At 46.5% G+C, this 20,679-nt stretch overlaps 1 protein-coding gene across 1 annotated transcript in view; it reads right to left on the bottom strand.

Moving 5' to 3' along the window:
- The window catches only part of CSMD2 (CUB and Sushi multiple domains 2), a 460,842-nt gene that overhangs the window by 224,924 nt on the left and 215,239 nt on the right, over window positions 1–20,679 (bottom strand). Inside the window, exons 7-9 of the mRNA XM_012722353.1 lie at window positions 19,125–19,212; window positions 18,270–18,394; window positions 9,785–9,906 (exon numbers count right to left, since the gene is read on the bottom strand). Of these exons, the coding sequence (XP_012577807.1) occupies window positions 9,785–9,906; window positions 18,270–18,394; window positions 19,125–19,212 (335 nt within the window). The remainder of the gene's footprint in view (window positions 1–9,784; window positions 9,907–18,269; window positions 18,395–19,124; window positions 19,213–20,679) is intronic.

Consider the following 20,679-nt stretch of genomic DNA (forward strand, 5'->3'; position numbering starts at 1 on the left):
GGGGGCGTGGGGGGGGCTCGAGGGCACAGCCGGGAAGGGAAGAGCAGGGCCAGGGCCCAGCCATGGACAGGGCTCAGCACAGTGACAGTAAAAGTCTGCTGCATGAATAACGAGTAACGGACGAATAGGGAGAGCCTGGAACGGTGGCCCTCAGGGCCCACACAAGCCCTCCTGACATCCCACTGGCCAGTCACCTCTTGCCTGCAGTCGCTTTTCCGTTCCCCAGCTCTACGGAGGGAAGAGTATGAACACCCCAAGGAGTGACTCGTCAGAATGCTCTCACATCTGCCTTGCAGTTCATGAAATGAGCTTCCCTCTCCCGCTGCCTTCCATGCTCCCCCCTTCTCCCCTGCACCCCGCCCCTCCACCCCTCATCTCTCACTTCTGTGTGGCCTGGGTTGCCTTTCCCGATCCAGTGCTGAGCCTCCTCCAGGTTCTTGCAGACTGAACGGGGTGACTCGAGGCAGATGTGTGCGGGTAGGGGGCACTGGCACAGGCCTGGGCGTCAGCCCTGACCATGGAAATCACATCAGAAATAACATCTGAGGGCTGAGAGGAAAGGCCCTTGAGAGGGGCGGTCCAGGGCCCAGTGTGGGAGGTCTGCAGCCTGTGCCACCTCCTCGGTGCCTAGCGCTGTGCTGACTACAGAGAAGCCCAAGGCACCTCTGCTTTCAGAGTGCTCAGGAGCTGAGGGAGAGAGGGTGAGACCACCCCGCACTGTGATTCTTAGGCGAGTAAAAAGTGCTTATGGAGTGTTGTGGGAACTGAGGAAGGAGCAAGACCTGGCGCATTTAGCAAGGCCTCTTGAAAGAGGCGGTGTTTGGACTGTGTTTCGGGGGGACAGGCATCGCCCGGTGGAGGGAAGGCGTGCAGGGTAGGGCAGGCCAGACCGAGGGCGTTTGCACGGAGCATTTCGTGTGGCTGGAAGTGCCGCTGGCGAGGGGCGTGGGGCCTGAGCCTGCTGGGGGCGGCCATGGATCACACAGCAGCGAGAGCTCAGGGCCGGGCGACAAGTGCTCGTTCAGAAAATGGGTTCCAGGCACCCAACCCAGAAACCCTGAATGGCTCTTTGAGAAAAGAGCTTTGGAATGTGTGTCTTTAGGGTCTCCCTGATATTTTTGATAGTTAGCCAAATTTTGGGCAGAACAACTTCTAATGACTGTAAGATCGCCCAATGGCCACGGCGGCCTTGACTTTTCCCAAGGGCGTCAGGAGACCATGAGGGCCGCCTCTGGAGCAGGCCCACATCACTCGCTCTGAGCCTTCTTTTCTCTCTTCCTCAATTCTGCCAAGCTTCCAGAAGGATGGACTGGCGTGTTTGTTCTCTCACTCAGACCTCCCCTTCCCCCACACTGTTCCAGAGAGACAGTGAGGTCTGGGTTGCACAGTGTAGACCTGCACTCATTAGTACTCAGCACAGCTGGTGTCTTGATAGAGGCTCTTGGCCAACCCCAAAGCAGAGCATTCAGTCTCCCCCTCTGCCCCCTCGCCTTCTTACTGCCCCTGGGACCCCCTAATCACGGGAACAGTCCCAGCTCCCTCCCGAGCCCAGTTGAGCTCCATGTCTACACAGGTATCAGATGCCTGGGCTGTGTCAGCCTTCCCTGGTTATGAGGAGATCAGGGCTGTCCCGTTCTATACTCCTGCAGCAAAACTCTCAGCCCCTTCTCGAACAAGTGCTTTCTTCCCTGCACCTTGCAAAGAAAGCCCGGCGCACTCCATCCAATGAGCCTCTTGTGTACTCTAGAACTTCCCTTCACTCACCTTCCTCTTACTCTTCCATTTCACTCTTTCATTTTGCTTCTTGGACCTCAGTTAACAAACATACTCAAGCTTTCACTATCCGAAACAAGCGTCCCCCTGCTTTCCCTCAAGCCTGCCTCCCTTGTCTGCCCTTTCCTCTTTCACATCACCATGGAATCTGTCACAAGGGGCAAGACACTTCCAGCTCCACAGCCTCCCCTTCCATCTGTTCACACTCTCTCTGTTTCTGCCCCCAAAAGCTCCACTGAAAACTCAAATTCCAAGGCCAAAGCCAACACCCTTTTCGGTCATCTTCCAATAAGGTCTGTTCTACTAAGGCCATTGCCACACAGACCCTAAGGGAAGATTACTGCTTTTGTGTCATGATTTTCTTCCCACCCCTCAACCTGCCCTTTATCAGTCTCTAGGTCTTCTTAATTTCTCTTCTCTTTCCAAGAAGTGTTGTCTATTCCTTAGGCTTATTCTCACCCACATGCTAAAATAATACCCACTTCTTTCTCTTGAACCCAGCTTTATCCAGTTTCCAACCAATGCCATTGGGTGACCCCCAGGCATTTCAGAGGCACCAGACTTCCCTCTGGGCTGCCATAAAGTATGTTCTCCTCTCTCTCTCTCTTTCTTTTCTTTTCTTTTTTTTTTAAGATTTGTTTATCTATGCACACAGAACTGGGGTACAGGTCAAAGGTGCGAGGGGTGAGAGGATTCACCAGAGACAGAGTGGGGAGCAGAATAGGCAGATGGACGAGTACACTGAGGGGAGCAGTGGGTGGCTCAGAAGAGGTCTGCTGTACCATGTGGGTCACCTCCCTGGCTGGGGATCAAACTCATGCTGCAGTGGCTGCTGACAGCTTCATAGTACTGTGCTTTAACCCGTTGCACCATCAGGGAAGGCCTCCTCTCTTACTTCACCACTAAATCTTTTATGCGTTCAAGTCAGAAAGCAATGGGTCATCAATTCTTCACTGGTTGAACACATATTTACTGAGTGCCTACTCTGTGTCAGGGACTATGTGGGTCACTTGGGGACAATGTTGGATTAAATCCCTCCTTCTCCCTCAGTCCTTATATCCAATCAACCACCAAGTCACAACCCATTCTCCCTCTCCCGCTCAAGTCTGTCTCTCCTCCCAGCTTTCCAAAGCCTTGCTTGACACTCTCATTTTCCTTTCTTGAATAACTGCTTCAGCCCCTTAAATGCTTCTATAGTCCTCTGCACTGTTTCCAGAGTAATATTTCACAAACTTGGACCTTCCTACTGGTTCACAAGAAATAATGACTCTTGTCCTTCCCCGGGTACTATTAGACCACCCTGTCCATCGACTCAGACCTTGTTCCACACAGCAGCACAGAAAGCCGGGTTTAAATTCTGGTGCGGCCACTTACTGGCTATGGGCTACGGCTGTTTCCTAAGTGTTACTGAATCCAGGGTTCATATTCTTCACCTTTGAATGGGTCTATTAAAACCTAATATAGTGTGGTACTAAGAGGATGAAACAAACTAATTTACATAGCGGGCTCAAATCAGTGCTTTGGTCCACAACAAGCATCCAGTCAGAGATACAGCATGGCAATTACCAAGAGTCTAATGTTTAACCCTTACAAACCAGTTCAGGATAGGGCTCTTCCTGGTGGCACAAGGTTAAAGCACCCCATTATGAAGCTCTCTGAAGCCACTGCAGCACGAGTTTGATTCCCAGCCAGGGAGGTGACCCACATGGCGTGTCAGACCTCTCCTGATCCGCCCGCTGCTCCCTCAGCAGTGTATTTCAATAGATCTGCCTGTTCTGCTCCCCACTCTGTTTCTGGTGAATCCTCTCACCCACCACACCTCTGGCCTGTACCCCAGTTCTGTAAGCATAAATAAATCTTTAAAAAAAAATCAGTTCAGGATAAAACTCAAACCCCTTTGCCACACATGTGGATTTACGGTGTCCCGGGTCCTGCTGACCTTATCATTCTTGTCTTGATTCTGGCATGCTGGATAATCCTCATTCCTAAGAGCCTGCTCCAAACTTCAGAGCTTTTACCATGTATCCACTGTGAGATACTGAGGCCCAAACCAAGTCACCCTTCAAGATCCTACTTAGGCTCACCGTCCTTGTGAGAACATTCCTGACCTTCCTTCCTAGGTTTTCAGCAGTGCTCTGGACACCCCTCCAGGAGCACGTATCCCTCCTCTAACTCCTTATTTACACGCCTGTCTTCTCTCTGGTGTGTATGTTCCTGAGAGTCATAGCTAAAGCTGGTGAAGGAATGAATGCTCAGCTCAGAGGACATATCGTGATGTTAGAGAGGCTGTGCTTTTGCTGAAGGAAAGATCCCAAAGTTGATTGGCCAAGCAGCCCTTGGACACATCTGTGTCTTCCCTGTGGTGCAGCACAAAGCAGGGAACACAATATCTTTCCCCTCGTGTCTGCAGGAAAGCGACTCCTATTCTTTAGTCTTAGACTTTGAGTTTCTACACTGGTGCCTCCTTCCTGCTCCTGGCTCCTCCCATGTAGCGTGAAGAGGGGGCAGGCCTCTCCTCAGCCTTCCTGGGCTCCCTCAGCATTATCTGAAGCTAACTTGGAACCCATGGAGATGCTGGGAACACCTTTCTGTGCAGATGGACCCAGTGGCAGTGCCTGTCAGGGGGGCTGGTTTCAGGACCCCAGGGGGTATGACTTCCTCCAGGACATATGGGAGAGGATGGACATGGAGTCATTGACACCCATACCTCGGGCAAGGCTAGGCCACCGGGGTGAATCAAACTGTGTCTCAGAAAATTATCAGGCCTCACCAGCATGTCCCCTGTAACTCCACCTTGCAGCTTCAAAAGCAAGCAGAGCCTGGCACCTCTCACTGTGCCTAAGAAACAGCCCTTCAGTCAACAACCCCACAGCCTCATGGTAGTGAACCCTCCTGTCTGGCTGCCACCCTTGGCCCCAGGAGCTGAAGAATCCTTCCCCATTGACTAGGTTTGAAATCAAGTGATTCCATGAAACATGAAGCTTTCTTTGTAAAATGCCTTGCAGAGGAGAAACTCTAGCACTGTGGTTCTGGGAACCTTGCTTGACCCAACAATTTTAAAATGTTGAGACATACTTAAGAAGAAGATAAAAATTTTTACAAAGTGATAAGTGTTATGCACTTCATTATCTATCCCCTAAAATCCCTATCTTGAAGCCTTAATCCTCAATATGATGGTGTTTGAAGACAGGGCCTTTAATTAAGGTAATTAAGGTAAAATGAAGCCATAAGGGTGAGTCCCTAATATAATGGGTTAGTGTCCTTATAAGAAGAGGTGACACTAGAGAGATTTTATGTGTGGATACTCTCAGAGAAAAGGCTGTGTAAGGTGAGAAGGAAGCTGTCCACAAAGTAGGGAGAGTGTCCTCATCAACAGCCAACTTTGTGGGCATCTCACTTTGTGGACTTCTGGCTTTCATAAGTGTGAGGAAATAAATGTTTATTGTTTATGCTAGGGATTCAATTGTACTTTGTTATGGTAGCTGGAGCACATATAGAAAATACTCAGAGTCCAGAACACAGTGACTGTAGAGGCCCAAGATGTGACTTAAAGTACGAAATTGGCTTTGGTCTCAAATGCATTTTTACAAACTGGTGAAGAAGGGCTTTGGTGTTTAGGGTCATGTAGAGAAAAAGGAATGTGAGACAAGAGTGAAGGGCTCTAATATGGCGTACCTAAGTAAAGGTGAGCTAGTTAAAAACGCACATGTAGTGTGGAGGTAGAAGGAGACCAGTTACCCCTCTCATCTGCTACCACTACTTTCAAGGTGGAACTGGAGGCTGATTGTTTGCTTCAGCCCTTGACACTGTAGACAGGAAACAGAACACTTGCCTGAGCACCCATCACACAGACGCATTCTCCGTATTACTTGGGTGGCCTGAAACCTTCGTACTGGGATACCAAGCAAAGCGAACAGAAACTCCCCTGGATGAAGCCATTTCCAATTACATCTCAGAGAGTTCCCACAAAGTTTATAATTCTAATCATATGTCAGCAATTGTCCAAAAAAAAAAAGACAGCAGAATGAAACGTCTGAATTCAGGTACTAGGACTACTAATAGGCACAGAATATAAAAAAGTATGTTTAATAGATTTACAGAATAAAAAAAGGAGCTAAACATAGGAGTAAGAAGCAAAAGACAGAAAATATGAGCAGGCACAAATGAAGAATTAAGGAAATGGCGATCAATCACTTGTGGATGAATTCAACAGAGGGTTAGACACAGCTGGATAGAGAATTAGTGAAGAGCATGAGAGGAAGGAAATATAAGAAAGATTAAGAAACACAGAAGACACTGATAAAATTTAATATGCTTCATCATATTTCTAGAAATAGCAAAGAGAGAATAGAAAGGCAACCACTGAAAAGATAACAGCTAAAAATTTCCCCAAATTGATGAAAAACGCAATTCAAAGATGTAAAAGGCTAAGTGAATACAAGACTGAGCAAAAGCAAATATCCACAATGAGACAGAGCACCCAGGATAAGGAAGAGACCCTAAGATGATCAGAAGGGTGTCACAGAAAGGAGTGACAGTCAACTGACAGCAACGACTGAAGCTAAAGACACTGGAATGGTATTTCCATGTATATAGAGAGAGACTATATCTGGTGAGAACCAATTATCTGGTGAATATTAGTGTTCTTTCAAGAAGAAGGGGGTGGGCAGGGAAGACATCTTAAGGCAAAACAAAGAAATAAATTCTAAAGTACACTCCTTAGAGAGAAAGAAAGTAATCCCAAAGACAAAGATTAATATGCAACAAAATGTGGCAAATTAAGTAGCAGTAAATATATGAGAACTTAAATGGACATTGGTTTTTTAAACAATAGTAGCTTAATGGCTTGTGAGAAAAACTGAGGTGAGATTAAAGTAAACACATCATAGCTATGAGCTAGGATTGAGTTATTGTAACTGCAGTGTTCTTGAGGCCTCTGACTTAAAAAACATAAAAATCACTGTTTTAACATTAGATTTTATTAAAATATACACATTTTAATATTTCTAGGGTAACCCTGAAAAAACAGATATGATTGTATAAATTAAATGGTTTCAAGTCTCCAGCTAAAAGGCAGAGTGGCAGAGTGGATCTTTAAAATTCCAGCTATATCTGGGTCTTCCTGGTGGCACATGGATTAAAATCTCAGCACTATCAAGCTTTCACCAGTCACTGCAGCTTGAGTTCAATCCCCCACCAGGGAGCGGACCCACATGGCACAGCAGACCTCTCCTGTCTCACCTGCTGCTCCCCTCAGCGGTGTATTTCAGTGGATCCTCCTGTTCTGCTCCTCACATTGTCTCTGGTGGCTCCTCTTATCACACCCCCCCACCCCCATGGCCTTGATCCTGGTTCTTGTATGCCTAAATACATAAAATAAATCTTTAAAATAAAAATTGCAGCTATACACAAAACATATGTAAAGCATGAGGAAGTAGGACATTGATAGCTAGAGCTCAGGAAAGACATTAGACAAAGACCAAAAGAAAGCTGACATAATCGCTGGAGGGAAAACTTTAAGGTATAAAACATTACTGTGATAAAGAGATATTACAGAAAATTATGTAATGGCTTTTGAAAAAGTTCAAGTCATTAGCAAGATATAAAATTCTCTACATGTAGGTTCTAATAACATAAGGCTTATAAAATGTACAAGCAGAAATGGGCAGAACTTCTAGGAATAATAGATAAAACCCACCAGTTTTTAGTTGAATGATCAAGAGACCATAATTAGTAATGATACAAAAATATATAAACAAACTTGGTGTAATAGATATAGCAGAATATAAGAACTACATGATTCAGTTTTCTTCTTCAAGACACACAGAACATATGTGAAAAATTACAACTTTTGATCAACAAATTTTAAATGATTCAATATAGAAATTTTAAATGATTCACAAGCTTTAGCATTAGAAACAGACAGCTAAAAAATCTTTTGTTTGGATATTAAGAAATACCTCTAAATAATTCCTACTTGAAGATGAAAGAACAGTGGAAATAAAAAAAAAAACAACAGAGCTAAACTATAACAGAAATGCTACATATAAAAATCTGTAGGAATATAGTCATAATAGTCCTAAAGGAAAATTTATAACTTTAGAGGCTTAAGTAAGATGAAAAACAATGAATTAAACATTAAAATTAGGATGTTAGGAAAAAGAAATAACATGTAATAGAACAGAAGTAGTAAAAGCAGAAGTTGATGAAATAGAAAATAAATATATTAAGTGTTAACCAAATTCATTATTTGAATAGAAAAGCAAAATGTGAACTTCTGTCAATATTTCTAGAAAAAGTTACAAATGGAAAATGGAATAAAGTAAAATATATAGTAGGAGATGGTATGCACAAATGTACAGCAAATAAATTTGAAAACAGAAAAATGGACTCAAGGAAAAAAAGACTCTAATCCTTTAGTCATTAAAAGGAGTAATTCTTTAATTGAAGTTCTTCCAGCAAAGAAACACCAGACCCAGGTAGTTTTGCTGCAGTGTTCTGTAGAATGTTCAAGGGAAAAGCTATTGCAATCTTTCACTTACAGAAAGTGTGGCAACACTCGCCAAAAATTTTTATGAGGTTAGAAATATCTTGACAAAAAAATCCGACAAGTATAACATGGGGAAAAAAGACCAAGCTCACTAACAAAATACAAGCAAACTATTAAAATATTAGCAAATCAAATGTGGGATGTATAAAGATGACTATACTAAATGACCAAATTGAACTTACCTCAGGAAATCAAGGTTTGTTTAACATCAGAAAAAACAGCCAATGTAATTTACCACTCTGAGAGAATGAAGAATAAAACAAGTGATTGTGTCAAGGTGACGTGCTGCTCAAACTCTCCTAATGATAAAAGTTCTTAGCAAACTAGACTTAGAATGGAGCCATAAATTAAAAAAAATAAATAAATCAGCAAGCATCCTGCTTCATGTTGAAGAGCGAAGACAGCCTATTGAACATCAAACAATGACAAAAGAGCCACATCATGACAATGGAGCGCTAGCCACACACCGGGGCATGAAAAGACTGCAGAAAAGGTCTAAGATTGGAAAGATCAAAGACTGTAGACCATGATCGTCTTCTGCAGAAAACCCCAAAGAACTCACAAAGTCTTATAAGAGAGTCGTTACACACAGAAATCAAAGTATAATAATGAATTGCATTTCTGAACACCGAGAAACGGCTCGCAAGAGAAAATTTAAAAGGTATGATTTATAGCAACGACAACAAAAGTAGGATATCTAGGAGTAAGTCTATAAAGAATTAAGATCCACAGTGGAACCATAAATCACAAGTCTATTGAAAGTCAGTAGAGGAGTCCTAAGTAGTGGAGCGTGATAGCGTTCTTGTGGCCTGGACGACTCAGGCTCACAAAGCTAGTAGGTCTTCCCAGTTGAGCAGTAGTGTCGGTATAATTAAAATAAAGACCCCAGGAGCTTATGGGGATCTTGGCAAAATCCATGTGAAGCACATCAGGGAGCCAAGGGCAATTTATAGGAAAACAAAACAAAACAAAACCAAACCAAAGGGAAACCGCCATGTGAGTAGATGTCCAACAGCAGGGAACAGAGAGATCTCAGGGCAATAATTTTAAGTGAAATTGATTAAGAACATATACAACCTGATCATACTTAAGCAAAGTCCGAATGTTGGCATGCTAAACAGTTTTCTAGGGACAGACTGTTACACGCTAACCCTAAAGACAAGCAGATTCCGAAGGGCACAATCAAGGCAATGGCTGCCTGAGGGGTGGGGAAGGGGTGGGGTCGTGGGGACACCGTCCTGAGGTAAGTGGTGTTTTTAAAACTGGCTACACAGATGCTTGTTGTACTGATGTTCTTTCTCTCTTACAGTTTAAACATATGCTTTTTATCTGCATGGTGTTCAATAAGAACACTTTTTAAGAATTGCCTACAATCTGCCACAAGCAAGTTCTGAGCTTTAAGAGCAACAGTCCCCAATGGGCCAGCGCAGAGGACGGCCGTCCCCTCCCCAAAAGCCTTACCTTGGAGGGGTTGAGTGCCGTGATGATCCATACACAGTGTGCGTTGTTGTCATACTGAATGGGGAAATTGGGGGAGGTGATGATGCCCGAGGGGCCACGAAGGTGGGCATCACACATACGGGCTGCAGAGAGGACATAAAAGACAAATCTTAGTTCCCATGAGGTCCAGCTCCCTCCCCACCTCCCACTCCAGCCGGAGAGTACTGAAGTCCAGACTCCCTCTCTCAAGGTAACCTGCTTCCAATTTCCAACCCCCATAGGTCTCAGCAGGGAGCTTCAAAGGGAGTTCCCCAAGCCGATTGCCCAGACCTGCAGCTCTGTAGACAATGAAGGACTTCCATGGCTCAGCACCCCTCCCTACCTAGACTGACCCCTGTAGTGAGCAGCTCCTGGCCACCAAGTAGTTGTGGGCTGGTGTATCATGTTGACCTAATGCGCGCTGCCCCAGCGCTGCAGACCTACTAAGCGGAGCGTCTTTGCTCTGCTGGTCTGTCTGTGTTCCCCACTGTCTCAGGCCTCCTAAAGCCGACTCCGAATATCCACGCTCAAGCACTTGACTAAGGTCCCTGGCTCATCCCAGTCTGATTTTGGAGCCAACCAGGTACTTCCCAAATCTTTCCCACGCTCAGCACAGGCCCGAGACAGGTTTCTGACTAGAAGCATAAAGATTCAAGGTGAATTAGAAGAAGTGCTCTACTCAAGTAGATATAAAGTGTTATCAATCACCGCTTAATCTAATTAGGCTCTTTAAAATAGCTTCTAAACTAATTAGATTAAGTAGTGATTGATAACAGTTAAGGTACTACATTGTACCTAGGTGTTTGCTTTCTTTAAAAACGTGTTCTTTAGTTCTCGCCGCTTCATTCTTCACTGTTAGCGCGCCGCTATTTTAATAAAGAGTTCTATGAGCCTGTTCGTCGCTGCCCACATGGCAATTTATCCTAATTGTAGGCAAAGTGCCTAACAGTAAAGGAACAGGGTGCGCACACAACCAGCCTAAATAGATAAAATGAAAGTGGTGTCAAACCTGGTTTCCTCTGCTGGGCAGGACACCCTAGAGGTCCTCTAGGGGCGTGGCAAGGCTGTGCCACCCGTGTTCCAGGAAACCCGGCCCCCGAGGGCCTAGAAAGCCGTTTCCACTGCGTCTGGACATAATCAATCTCTTCTCCTCTCATGCGGTCTTTCCCACACTCACTCATTCCAACGTTTATTGAGCCCGGGCAGAGTATGGAAGAGAGAAACCCTAAGACACACCCCTCTTCTCTGCAGCACCCCTGGCGCGGGGAGGAAGTGGGAGTGAAACAGGAACAGTCAGGCCTATGGGGCAGGGAGGGCCATGGCCAGAGTTGCCCCTGCTCTATGGCGCCTGCTGTGGAGGGTCCTTTAGTGTTCACCCCAGCTCCAGGCACAGCCTGTGGGGTTTCCCAGCTTAGGCTTCGGGGTTCTGTATCTACTAGCTGGTTGTTTAAGCTCAGGTAAGTAGAAACCTTCTTGGATGCTGCTTCATCATCTGTCATGCCCCCCGGCATGGCGAGGATGAAATTATGTGAGAGAAAGGGTGTGAAGCCTTCTCAGGATCTGGGGCGTTATCAAGACTCAACAAAGGGAGCCCAGACTTCCAGACCCCTAATGCCGTGTCCATTCCATTTCACTCCTGCCCTATATTTCTGCCAAGGCCGAAGAATGCTTTTCTAGCTTTCCTAAAGCCTCTTTACATAGGATCTTCCCTCCATGCCCACACTTGGGACTGACGACACTGCCCAACACATCAGAGCAAGACAGTCTAAACAAGACCCAGACCAGCGGCCCACCCAGGCGACGAGCACCCATGGGTCCAGACGCCTAGCCCTGCAGGGGAACCTTATTAATTCCTTCTAGCATTGCACAGCTTCTGGAAAGTCAGATTTTGTTGCCAAAAGCCCTGAGCTTCAGACTCAATTTATCCTGCACTTGTTTCCAAGAATTAAATGGTATTTTCAGTCTGTTGAAACATGTTGAAGGTAATTAGAGGGAACAGGTCAAAAAGGCATTTACCACTTTCAGGATTTCGAGGGGTTTAATTAAAATATTACAATCTGAAGGTAGGTAGTCTGGAGTACTTTAAACTAGTTAGAATGGATCATTAGCTACTTGTTTCCCCTGCTGTCTGGGTGAGGTCGGGGGTCTGCGGACAGACAGACTCCCCCTGAGCAGACAACAGATGGGCAGCTCGCTGCTGCACCCACACGAGCTGGCAGAATGGTAGGTGCTCAGACAGCGTCTGAACATGAATAAACATGTTGATGGTTTTCGATTCTCCCTTTTCCATCCAGGGCTCTGTGGTTAACTTTCAGGAAAGACTTCTCAAGGCCTTCTATGCCTCGACTCTGCAGCCACTCCCCTCCTTCCCCCGGACATCACTAACACAAAGGGACACAGCATCCAGGGGACCTTAGGGGGTGCCACTAACACTCACAGGCAGTTCTGGCACGGAAACAACTTGGCACCCAGAAGGGAGCTGCCCCACATGCAACTGCCTCTGGTTTCTTACCTTCTCCCTGAATCTTGTTGCCACCCCCCACCCCGTTCTGTGCTGCTTTCTCTGGCTTCTCTTACTACTGACCACTGCCCACACCCTTCCCCATCCCCTGGAACCACGTCCCCAGCATCAGTTCTGAGATAAACAAAACTGACACATAGCTGCAATATCTTCCAAAATTTCTTACTCCTGAGGAAGCCTGTCCCCCCTTCCCAGGCCATTGCTACCTCTCCCCAGCATTCTGCAGTGGGGAGCTTGCTCCCACCTTCCAGTATTTCTTTTCCAAAAAACATTTGCTGAACTCCTGAAAGAAGACTTTTTTGACCTTCATCTAATCTTACTCCACTGGCATCAACAGTTTGTCTACCTCTCAGCTCCCTGTTTCCTCTTCGATCCTGACCCAACTCAGACCCCATGGTCTACCACTATGATCATTTTCTTGCACAACCATCCAAGTGCCTTGCTCCTCTTTCTTTCATCAGTCTCCTGACATCAATTATAGATGAACCCCTCCACCTACGTGCTCCAGACCTGCCCCTATACAGCTGAGCTTGGCTGGGGGGAACTCATATGAGTTGGAAGATTGACATCACTATAAATTCATGATGACTCACCTCCCCAAATCCTGGATGCTGCACAGCCACGGTGCCATTTAACTCTATTAACCTCACGCTCATGCCCTGCCCGAAGACCCTTTCTTGTGTGCTGTCTACATGTCCCTCAGTCCTTCACCCTCCTCCCTGGCCTCCCCTTACTCTAGGCTGATGACCTAGATGTTGTGGATGAACCAGGACATCCATCAGCCACCCTCCCTCTCATTACCCAAACCTGCAATCCTGTCTGCTCAAGTGCTTATCTTCTTCCCTCTGTTCCAACAGAGGGGTGACTCCTTTCCACCCTCTAGAGACTAGAGCTTCTTCTATTGAGATCTGGTACCCTTGCCCAAGGTCAAGCATACCCACACCCAGCATCTGCTACTGTGGAATCCAGAAAATCTGTAAGCTTTCAATTTCCACCATCCCATCCCTCCTAATCCCTGTCCCCAAGCTACTCAGCAGTGACTTTGGTCTTAGTGCACCTGCTGTCCTAACTCTAGGAGCCGCAGCTCTCTGACTCTGTCATCCCCCCATCTATCAATGCTCTCTTCACCCCTTTTTTCATTACCCACTCTCGAGCTCAAGACCCTCACCAATAATTCTCTCATATATGCCTTTGATCAATTCTACCACCCATTTTCTATTCCTAAATTGAGGAGCAGGGGCCCAGCTGACACTGCCACAGATGTATGGTTTGTGGTCCTCATTGAAGCTTTGAGCTAAGTCAGTTTCTCTCTCTTCTCCGTTCAGCTTCATTAGGCAATTTCAAATAGTCGCCACCTAGTTGAGGCACTAAATCCCAGTAGTTGCTTTCCAGTCTCTATTGGATTTGACCTCTATGGAGTAGGGGACCCTGCTAACCCTTCTCTTTATGAAACTCACATTGGCTTTCTGGCTCTTCTATCTCTCTGACTGGCCCTTCTTGGTGTCCTTCCTGCCCACTAACCCCTTCAAAGTAGATGTTTAAATTTGGGTAAAGTGCATACCGGAGATCTTTGCACAGTTCCTACACATTTCTGAGTTTACAATTCAATCAAAACAGAAGTTACCAAGAGAGGGAGAAAGGGGCTTGCTCTGTGTGGTTCCATCCAATATATTGACTCCAAAGGATGTCCAGGTTCCATTTTCAAGTAGAGGTAGGCGAGAGCCCTTGGAGACGGGGCTGGAATCCTAGCTCAACTGATTAGCTTTGTGTCCTTGGGCAAGTTGGCCGACCTCTCCAAACTTGAGAGTAATATAAAAATATGGACATTGCCACTTTCCTCATAAGAAATTATGAAAAATGCCTTCTACAGGGCTTTATACAAGTATAAGTAGCTTAAGAAGTGGGAGCTTTATTAGTACATACAGGTAAGGGACTCAGCAGGGACACGTATTCTAGTGTAGGCAGTGCCTCATCTATGGAGGAAGGGAGAGGAGGGGAGGGAAGGGAGAGGGAGGGGAATGAAAACAGACAAGGTTGGTGTTGGAGGATAAGCCCAGGAGGTCGACCTAGTGAAGGTTGCCACGAAGGAAGGAAGTCACCTATAATTTTCATGGCATTTGATTTAGCTGGTTTCTATCTTATTCCCTACATTTTATTTCTATTTTATGAGAATCGGGGAGAGGGGAGAAGATGTAGAGCATGTAAGTCATCAGTCCTGTGCCATAGAATGTGTTCATGATAACGATGGGGCTTGAATTCAGGACTCTGAGTCTGGTGTTCTGCCTGTAACCATATATTTACGTACATAATGCGAAATAGTGGATCACTCCACAAAGAACAAAAGAAGATAGGGTAGTGTATGCTGTGGCTTTGTGGTGATTATCTACTGTGTGATTCAGTATCTGCATCTCCTCTGGGGCTGGGTTCTCTGTCCCGTGCTCTGTCAACAACAATTTGTAGTGATGGGTAACTAGATGGCCTGGTCTCTCAGCTGTCAATTTGGTCCTCTTCGCTCTATCAGTGGTTTACAAACCACTTAGGGTTTTTTGGGGATGACTTTGGGGTGGCTAAATGTGGTGGTGGGGAGGCAACGCCAAATACCCTGCCTTTTCTACAACGTGAGAAGCTCCATTTGTAGGTCTTTTATTTATGGTCCTTCTGCAAAAGCTTATTTTTGAATATTCAGCTTCCTATGTAAAATAAGTCAAAGCCCGAAATCCTGCCCTGCACTGAATAGAATTAGGATAACAGTGTTCTATGCTGTCCTCAGTCCCCTTTGGATGATCAAACTTTACAAGGAGTCAATTAGAAGCTTCTTCTGCTGGGAGGTAGAGGAGAGAAAGGCCTGCAAATATCTAATTTCAAATTCCTGAATGAGCCACAGTCCCATATTGTTCATTCATTTCAATCATTGATTCATTCAGGTCATCATCAAACATTTGTCGAGAACCTATTATTTGCCAAGCCCCATGTTTTAGTAGAATTAATTGTGTGGAAAATGAATATTTAAAATCAAATCATATTTTAAATGCATTAGAGGAAAAATAATACCAGTCTGTATAGCTGTGAATTCTTTTTAGAATGTGATCTTCTGGTAACTTGCTTATTAGCATGCAGTTACCTTGGAATTCAGATGGTCCCATCCCTATTTTTCTTGCTTAAAGTGGGGCTCACTTAAATACTCCTAAAAAAACCATAATTAGAATGACAGGTTTAATGAAAAAAAAAAGAGAGAGAGAGATTTTTAAAAGAAAAATCTTCAGGACTGCCATAGTCAAAGGACACTTGAATCTAATACCGGTCTCAGCCTCTGGTCTTCAGGGAAGCCCAGGACAGAGACTCCAGCCCAAATCCAGGGGCCTTTGGCTCTTCCTTGCGATGACCTGGGGGAGGGTGAAAGAGGGGGCTGCAGCACGGGGTCGAGCCTGCTGGACCCTGTGCCATAGTGGGGGCTGGGCACTTTCTATAAAATGGCTTGTTCAAATTCCTCCATCGCTAGGCAAAGGAGGTTTTGTTTTCCCAGAGCACAAATGAGGGCCCTGTGGCTAAAAAAAAAAGATGAAGGAATCCGCCCAGGGCCAGCAAGCTAATAGGTGGCAGAGTTGTGATCTAGATCAAAGTGTGCGTTGCCTCCCAGACTGCGCATTTTCGATACGATTGGACAAGACAGGGAACAGGCTTCCGAAAGAAGCTGCAGCCGCCGGAGGCCTGGGGAAGCAGTATCCTGACAGGGCTCAGAGGCTTACACCAAACGTGTGTGCGTGAATCTCGCAGACACACTGGGATCATGTCTAGACCAAGCCCACTGCCTTAGCTAGTCCTCGGTGTAATGCCATGAAGTAATGTTCTGTAATCATGTGGTTTACAGGAAGAAAAAGCAATCCAGAAAGGTAAAGATAGTAGCCCAAGAACACCTAGCTAAAAGTGCCGATGCCTGGATTTGAACCCCATTCTGCTCAGCTGTCTTCTGCGATTCCCGCTCCCTCCCTCTTCCTAGTGGCAGAGGATGGCATGAGGGTGAGATGGAAGTGTAGCCCAATGTTCAATCACAACTGGGCAGAGAACTCAAGGGTAACTGTGTCCCATCACTGGAGAAGCGTGAATGGGTCCCATGTGTGTCTGGGGGAGAAGATGAGCATATTACTTAACTATGAACTTCTAAAACACCAGCCCAGTCTCACCCTGGACATATACATATAAATAGCCAGTGTTACTAAGAGAACTCTCTCTGATGAAAAGGCCTGGGGCAAATTAGACCAGGTCAGAGCTGGAATCCATGGTATTATTCCAGATCCTCAAAAGGAACTTCCACGATTTCTTATAGACTGGTGAAAGATGTTCTCCAGATTTGAAAATTCTGTGCCTCAGCTGGGGTCTTACCCCCCTGGAATTCGAGTGGAGTGCTGTTCTGTTCAATTATTCATTCAAAACTTGTTATTGGAAATCTACTGAATGCCCGGTCTGTTCTAGGCAAGAGGCAGAATGGAAGTCCTTGCCCTATAGAACTTACATTTGAGTATAAGGGCATTGTTTTCTGGCACTTCCCAACTCATGAATGTTTCCATAGCCACAGTTAATAGGATGACTGTTATCTGTATTTATAGGTAAGAAAATAAACACAGGGAAAATAGGAGATTTGTCAAATTGCCCAAGGCTAGCTGGTGGCAAAGCTAAGAGTTATACCAAAGAATATTTTTTGCTCTATTAAAAAAAATTAGCAAAATGATATCTTTGAAAATAATATGGCCAAAAACAGCAGCAATGCAAAGTACATTATTAATTGTAGATCATGGGTACCTCGAGGTTGAATGAGAATGAATAATTCTAAGACTTATTAGAAAGAGTTTTTTATGACCCTCTCCTAGATGGCTAAACACATAAAAACAGGAGTGGATTTCAACTCCAACTTGTCCCTTTCTCAGTGTGACAAAGATCTAAGTTCTTTTTCCTGGGTCCCTTACTCTGTGGATTTCGTCTTGATGCAAATGTCTACAGAGAAGTAAAGAGTCTCCTCCTTAAGCTGGAGGGATCCAAATGTATCTAGGATACACCTATTGGGTCAGGAACCCAATCTTCCGACAAGCTACTCAAAAGAGCAGTTGTTGGCTTTGTTTACAAACTCCAGCGTGACAGGTCACTCTTGTAGCAAGAACTGAAATCTGGTCAAGTGCATGAACAATGGAAGTGCATGAATAATGGAAGAGAACTCACACAGAGGTGGGGGCCGAAGGTTCCCTCTGGGGTGGGGTCTGGGCTATTCTACCATGGAAGTAGCTGCTGTCCTGTTGCAAGGAAAAAACACCCTCTGGCCAGCTGTTTAAAGATCAGATGGGCAATGGGAGCTTGGCCAGCCCAACTGGGTCCAGTATCACCTGGGAATGTGCGTGTAAGGGCCCTTGTGAGCAAGATGCTCAGGTGTGAGGTTAGAAGAGTAGAACAGTGAAGCCCTTTGAGGCCATAGTTCTCATTTCTTCTGCCTCACTAAGAACATTCTTCCTTAAGTGACAGGTGTTTTTACTGCTGAGTATTGTAGGGACAGGCACTGAGGCAGAGCAGTAGACAGATCTGTAATAATGGAGGGATGTAAAATGACACAGAGGCGACTGCCCTTCCTCTATAGGTATATTGGTGAGATCTTTGCAAAGAGCAAGCAAGCTGCTTAGAGCTGGCTCCCCGATTATGCTGCAAGAGCCACATGGCAGGGCTATGGCTCTCTTCCCCACATCTGGATCTCCTGAACTTAGTACAGGCCTGAGACAAAGCCAGGGTGAAATAGCCATGGTAAGTTAACTTGCAAGAAAATGAAGAACTGAGGTTCTGGAGAGCAGAGGGAGTGGAGTGAGCCACTCTGGACGAGAGCCTGGCTGCAGGTTGCAGGAGCCAGGCTCTGTCCTCCATGCCCAGCCCAGTCCTTCAGCCAGCTTCCCTTTCCCGGAGCACCCTCACCTCGGCAGACTGGCCTGTGGTCACTCCAGGCCGCAAACATGTCGCTCACTTTCATACAGGTGATCCGTTTGGATCCTTGCAGGTCGTAGCCCTCGTTGCAGGTGAACTGGACGCTGGAGCCTAACCTGGGAGACAAGGTGTGTCTGTGAGCTGGATCCCAGGGCCTGCCAGACCCTGTCAAGTCCTTCCTGCTTCCACAAAGAAGTACTACCTAGAAGTTTATTTCTCCTCTGGTCCTTAATCTCTGCTCTACAATTTTATCACTTAAATCTCCATGGGAAGAAACATCTGCTCTTCATCTTCTTTATTTGGACCATTTAATGGTTTTAGGATTGAGTTAAAAGGTGACTTTGTGAGCAAAACAGCAATCCTCTGAGATAAGTATCAATTAGGACAGCTAAGAGTGGGTGGATGATACCCATAAACCTAAATGAAAATGGGGGATTATGGGAAGATGCCTTGATAGTTAGAAACACCGCAAAGTGTACCAACTTAGGGCCCTACGGTCTCCAAGATTGTCAGTGACATGAGCTGGCTTGCAGGTATGTCATGATGCCATTATTCACGATGGTCACTGGGGTACCTGAGAACGAGTGTGGTCCTCTGTACTCTGGGGGTAGGCCTGCTGGGTAGCACTGGCTGTCTGCAGCCCTCCCCTCCCCCTTGAGGCATGAGTACTACTCCCAGGACTGGACCAGGAGAAACTGTGAACAGTCATAGAGCTCTTTTCCAGAAAGCCACTGTTCCTATGTCCTCTCTGTCCTCTCCAGTCCATGTCTAAGAAGACCAGGGCCCTCTGCCCCCAACCACGCCATCCCACCCTTCCTGCAAGCAAAGTTCCCAAACAGATCTTACCTGAAGTCCGAGCCTAGTCTTTTGCCCCTTTCAGGTATGCCAGGGTCTGGACACATATTATGCCCTTGGGACACACCAACCTGAGTTACTACAAGGCAAAAAACAGCACATACAGAGATGGAGAATCACAGGAAGGCACCACTCGGGGCCCTGGCTCAGGGTGGGCGGTGGATGTGAAGACAGGATGACGCCTGGCTCCACTGGGGCCATACGGGTGGTGGGGTTCGGGGTTCCTTAGTGTGCAAGGTGGGAGCTGCTTTTGACAAATTCCTCTGTGAGCAAAGGGCAAGTGAAATTCATCAAGAGCATGTGGGTTCAAATAGGCACCCCAAACCAAAGACCGCCCCTTCCATCACCCCACTCCGGCGTCAGAGGCAGATGGTCCGCAGCCCTGGGGACCTCCCCACCCTGCACCTTGGCCCTGGGGTGATGACTCTAGATGAGATGAGCCCCCTACCCTCAGCCCCCCCCCCATGGAGAAATGACTCAAAGAAAGTTAAATAAAAGGTGGATGTGTGATCAGAAACAGTAAAGAATGTAAGAGAAAGAGGCAGTCGGAAGGTCAAAGGAGGATGTTAGGTCCAACGTGGATCTTTCTGCTGAGACGCCTCTTGCCATCAGACGCTTGTCAAGACAGAGAATGCAGTAACCACAGCACACCTTGCCCAACGCCACCCGCCAACGGTATCGAGCAGGATGGCATCCTCCCTGGCTCTGGCAGTTGGTGAGACACACACACTTGGCCAGCACCAGAGTCCTGTTTACAAATGCAAGTCCACCGTCAACTCGGCTAAAGGAGAAGCTCCACCCGGGGCGGCGGAGGCACACAGTTAGTTCCCTTCTACCCCATGGAGAGGATGGAGACTCTGCTCCAGCCTACTCGCTGTCTGCGATCTCACGGAGTGGAACCCCCCAGAAACCTCTAGACAAAGACGATGGGGAGTCTGAAGCAGCATTTCGTGAGTCGGCCCACCGTCCCCCCATCCCACAGTGTGACATGTTCTTTTACCCACTCTGCTCCTCGCTCACTCAGCCACTCACGTGCTCTCTCACTCCTGCACATGGGTACACAAAAAGCATTCATTGAGCACCTACGGTACACAAAAGTCCTCTGTGGGATACCATGGGACATGCCAGTGACAGACGTCAGAAAATGCCTCGCGGAGCTCTTGGTTGAATAAAGACATGAACCATGGGAGCAAACTTCTCATGAGGAGGTGAGAAAGATGCAGCTGCCAGAGGGCTTGGCTCACATTGCAGAGACGCAGGAAAGGCTGCCTGAGGGAGGTGGCAACTTAACTTAAGGCGTTGGATCCATGACAGAGGAATGGCCTTTCAGACAGGTGGGCACAAGGCAGGCACAGGAAGCAGAACTGGGGGTTGCCCAGTGGGGCCAGAAGAGGAAGGGAGAATGTGAGTGGCATGGAAGAGTGGAAGGTGAGGTTTCAGAGGTCAGGGTTTGTGTCTGATCCTGAAGGCCATGGGAGCCCCTGAAGAGTTCTGAGTGGGAGACAAGCATGGTAAGATCTGGATCGCTTATGGGAAGGCCGGTTCC

The sequence above is a fragment of the Condylura cristata genome, unplaced genomic scaffold (assembly GCF_000260355.1).
Source record: "Condylura cristata isolate star-nosed mole 26May11 unplaced genomic scaffold, ConCri1.0 scaffold00008, whole genome shotgun sequence".
Taxonomy (NCBI): domain Eukaryota; kingdom Metazoa; phylum Chordata; class Mammalia; order Eulipotyphla; family Talpidae; genus Condylura; species Condylura cristata.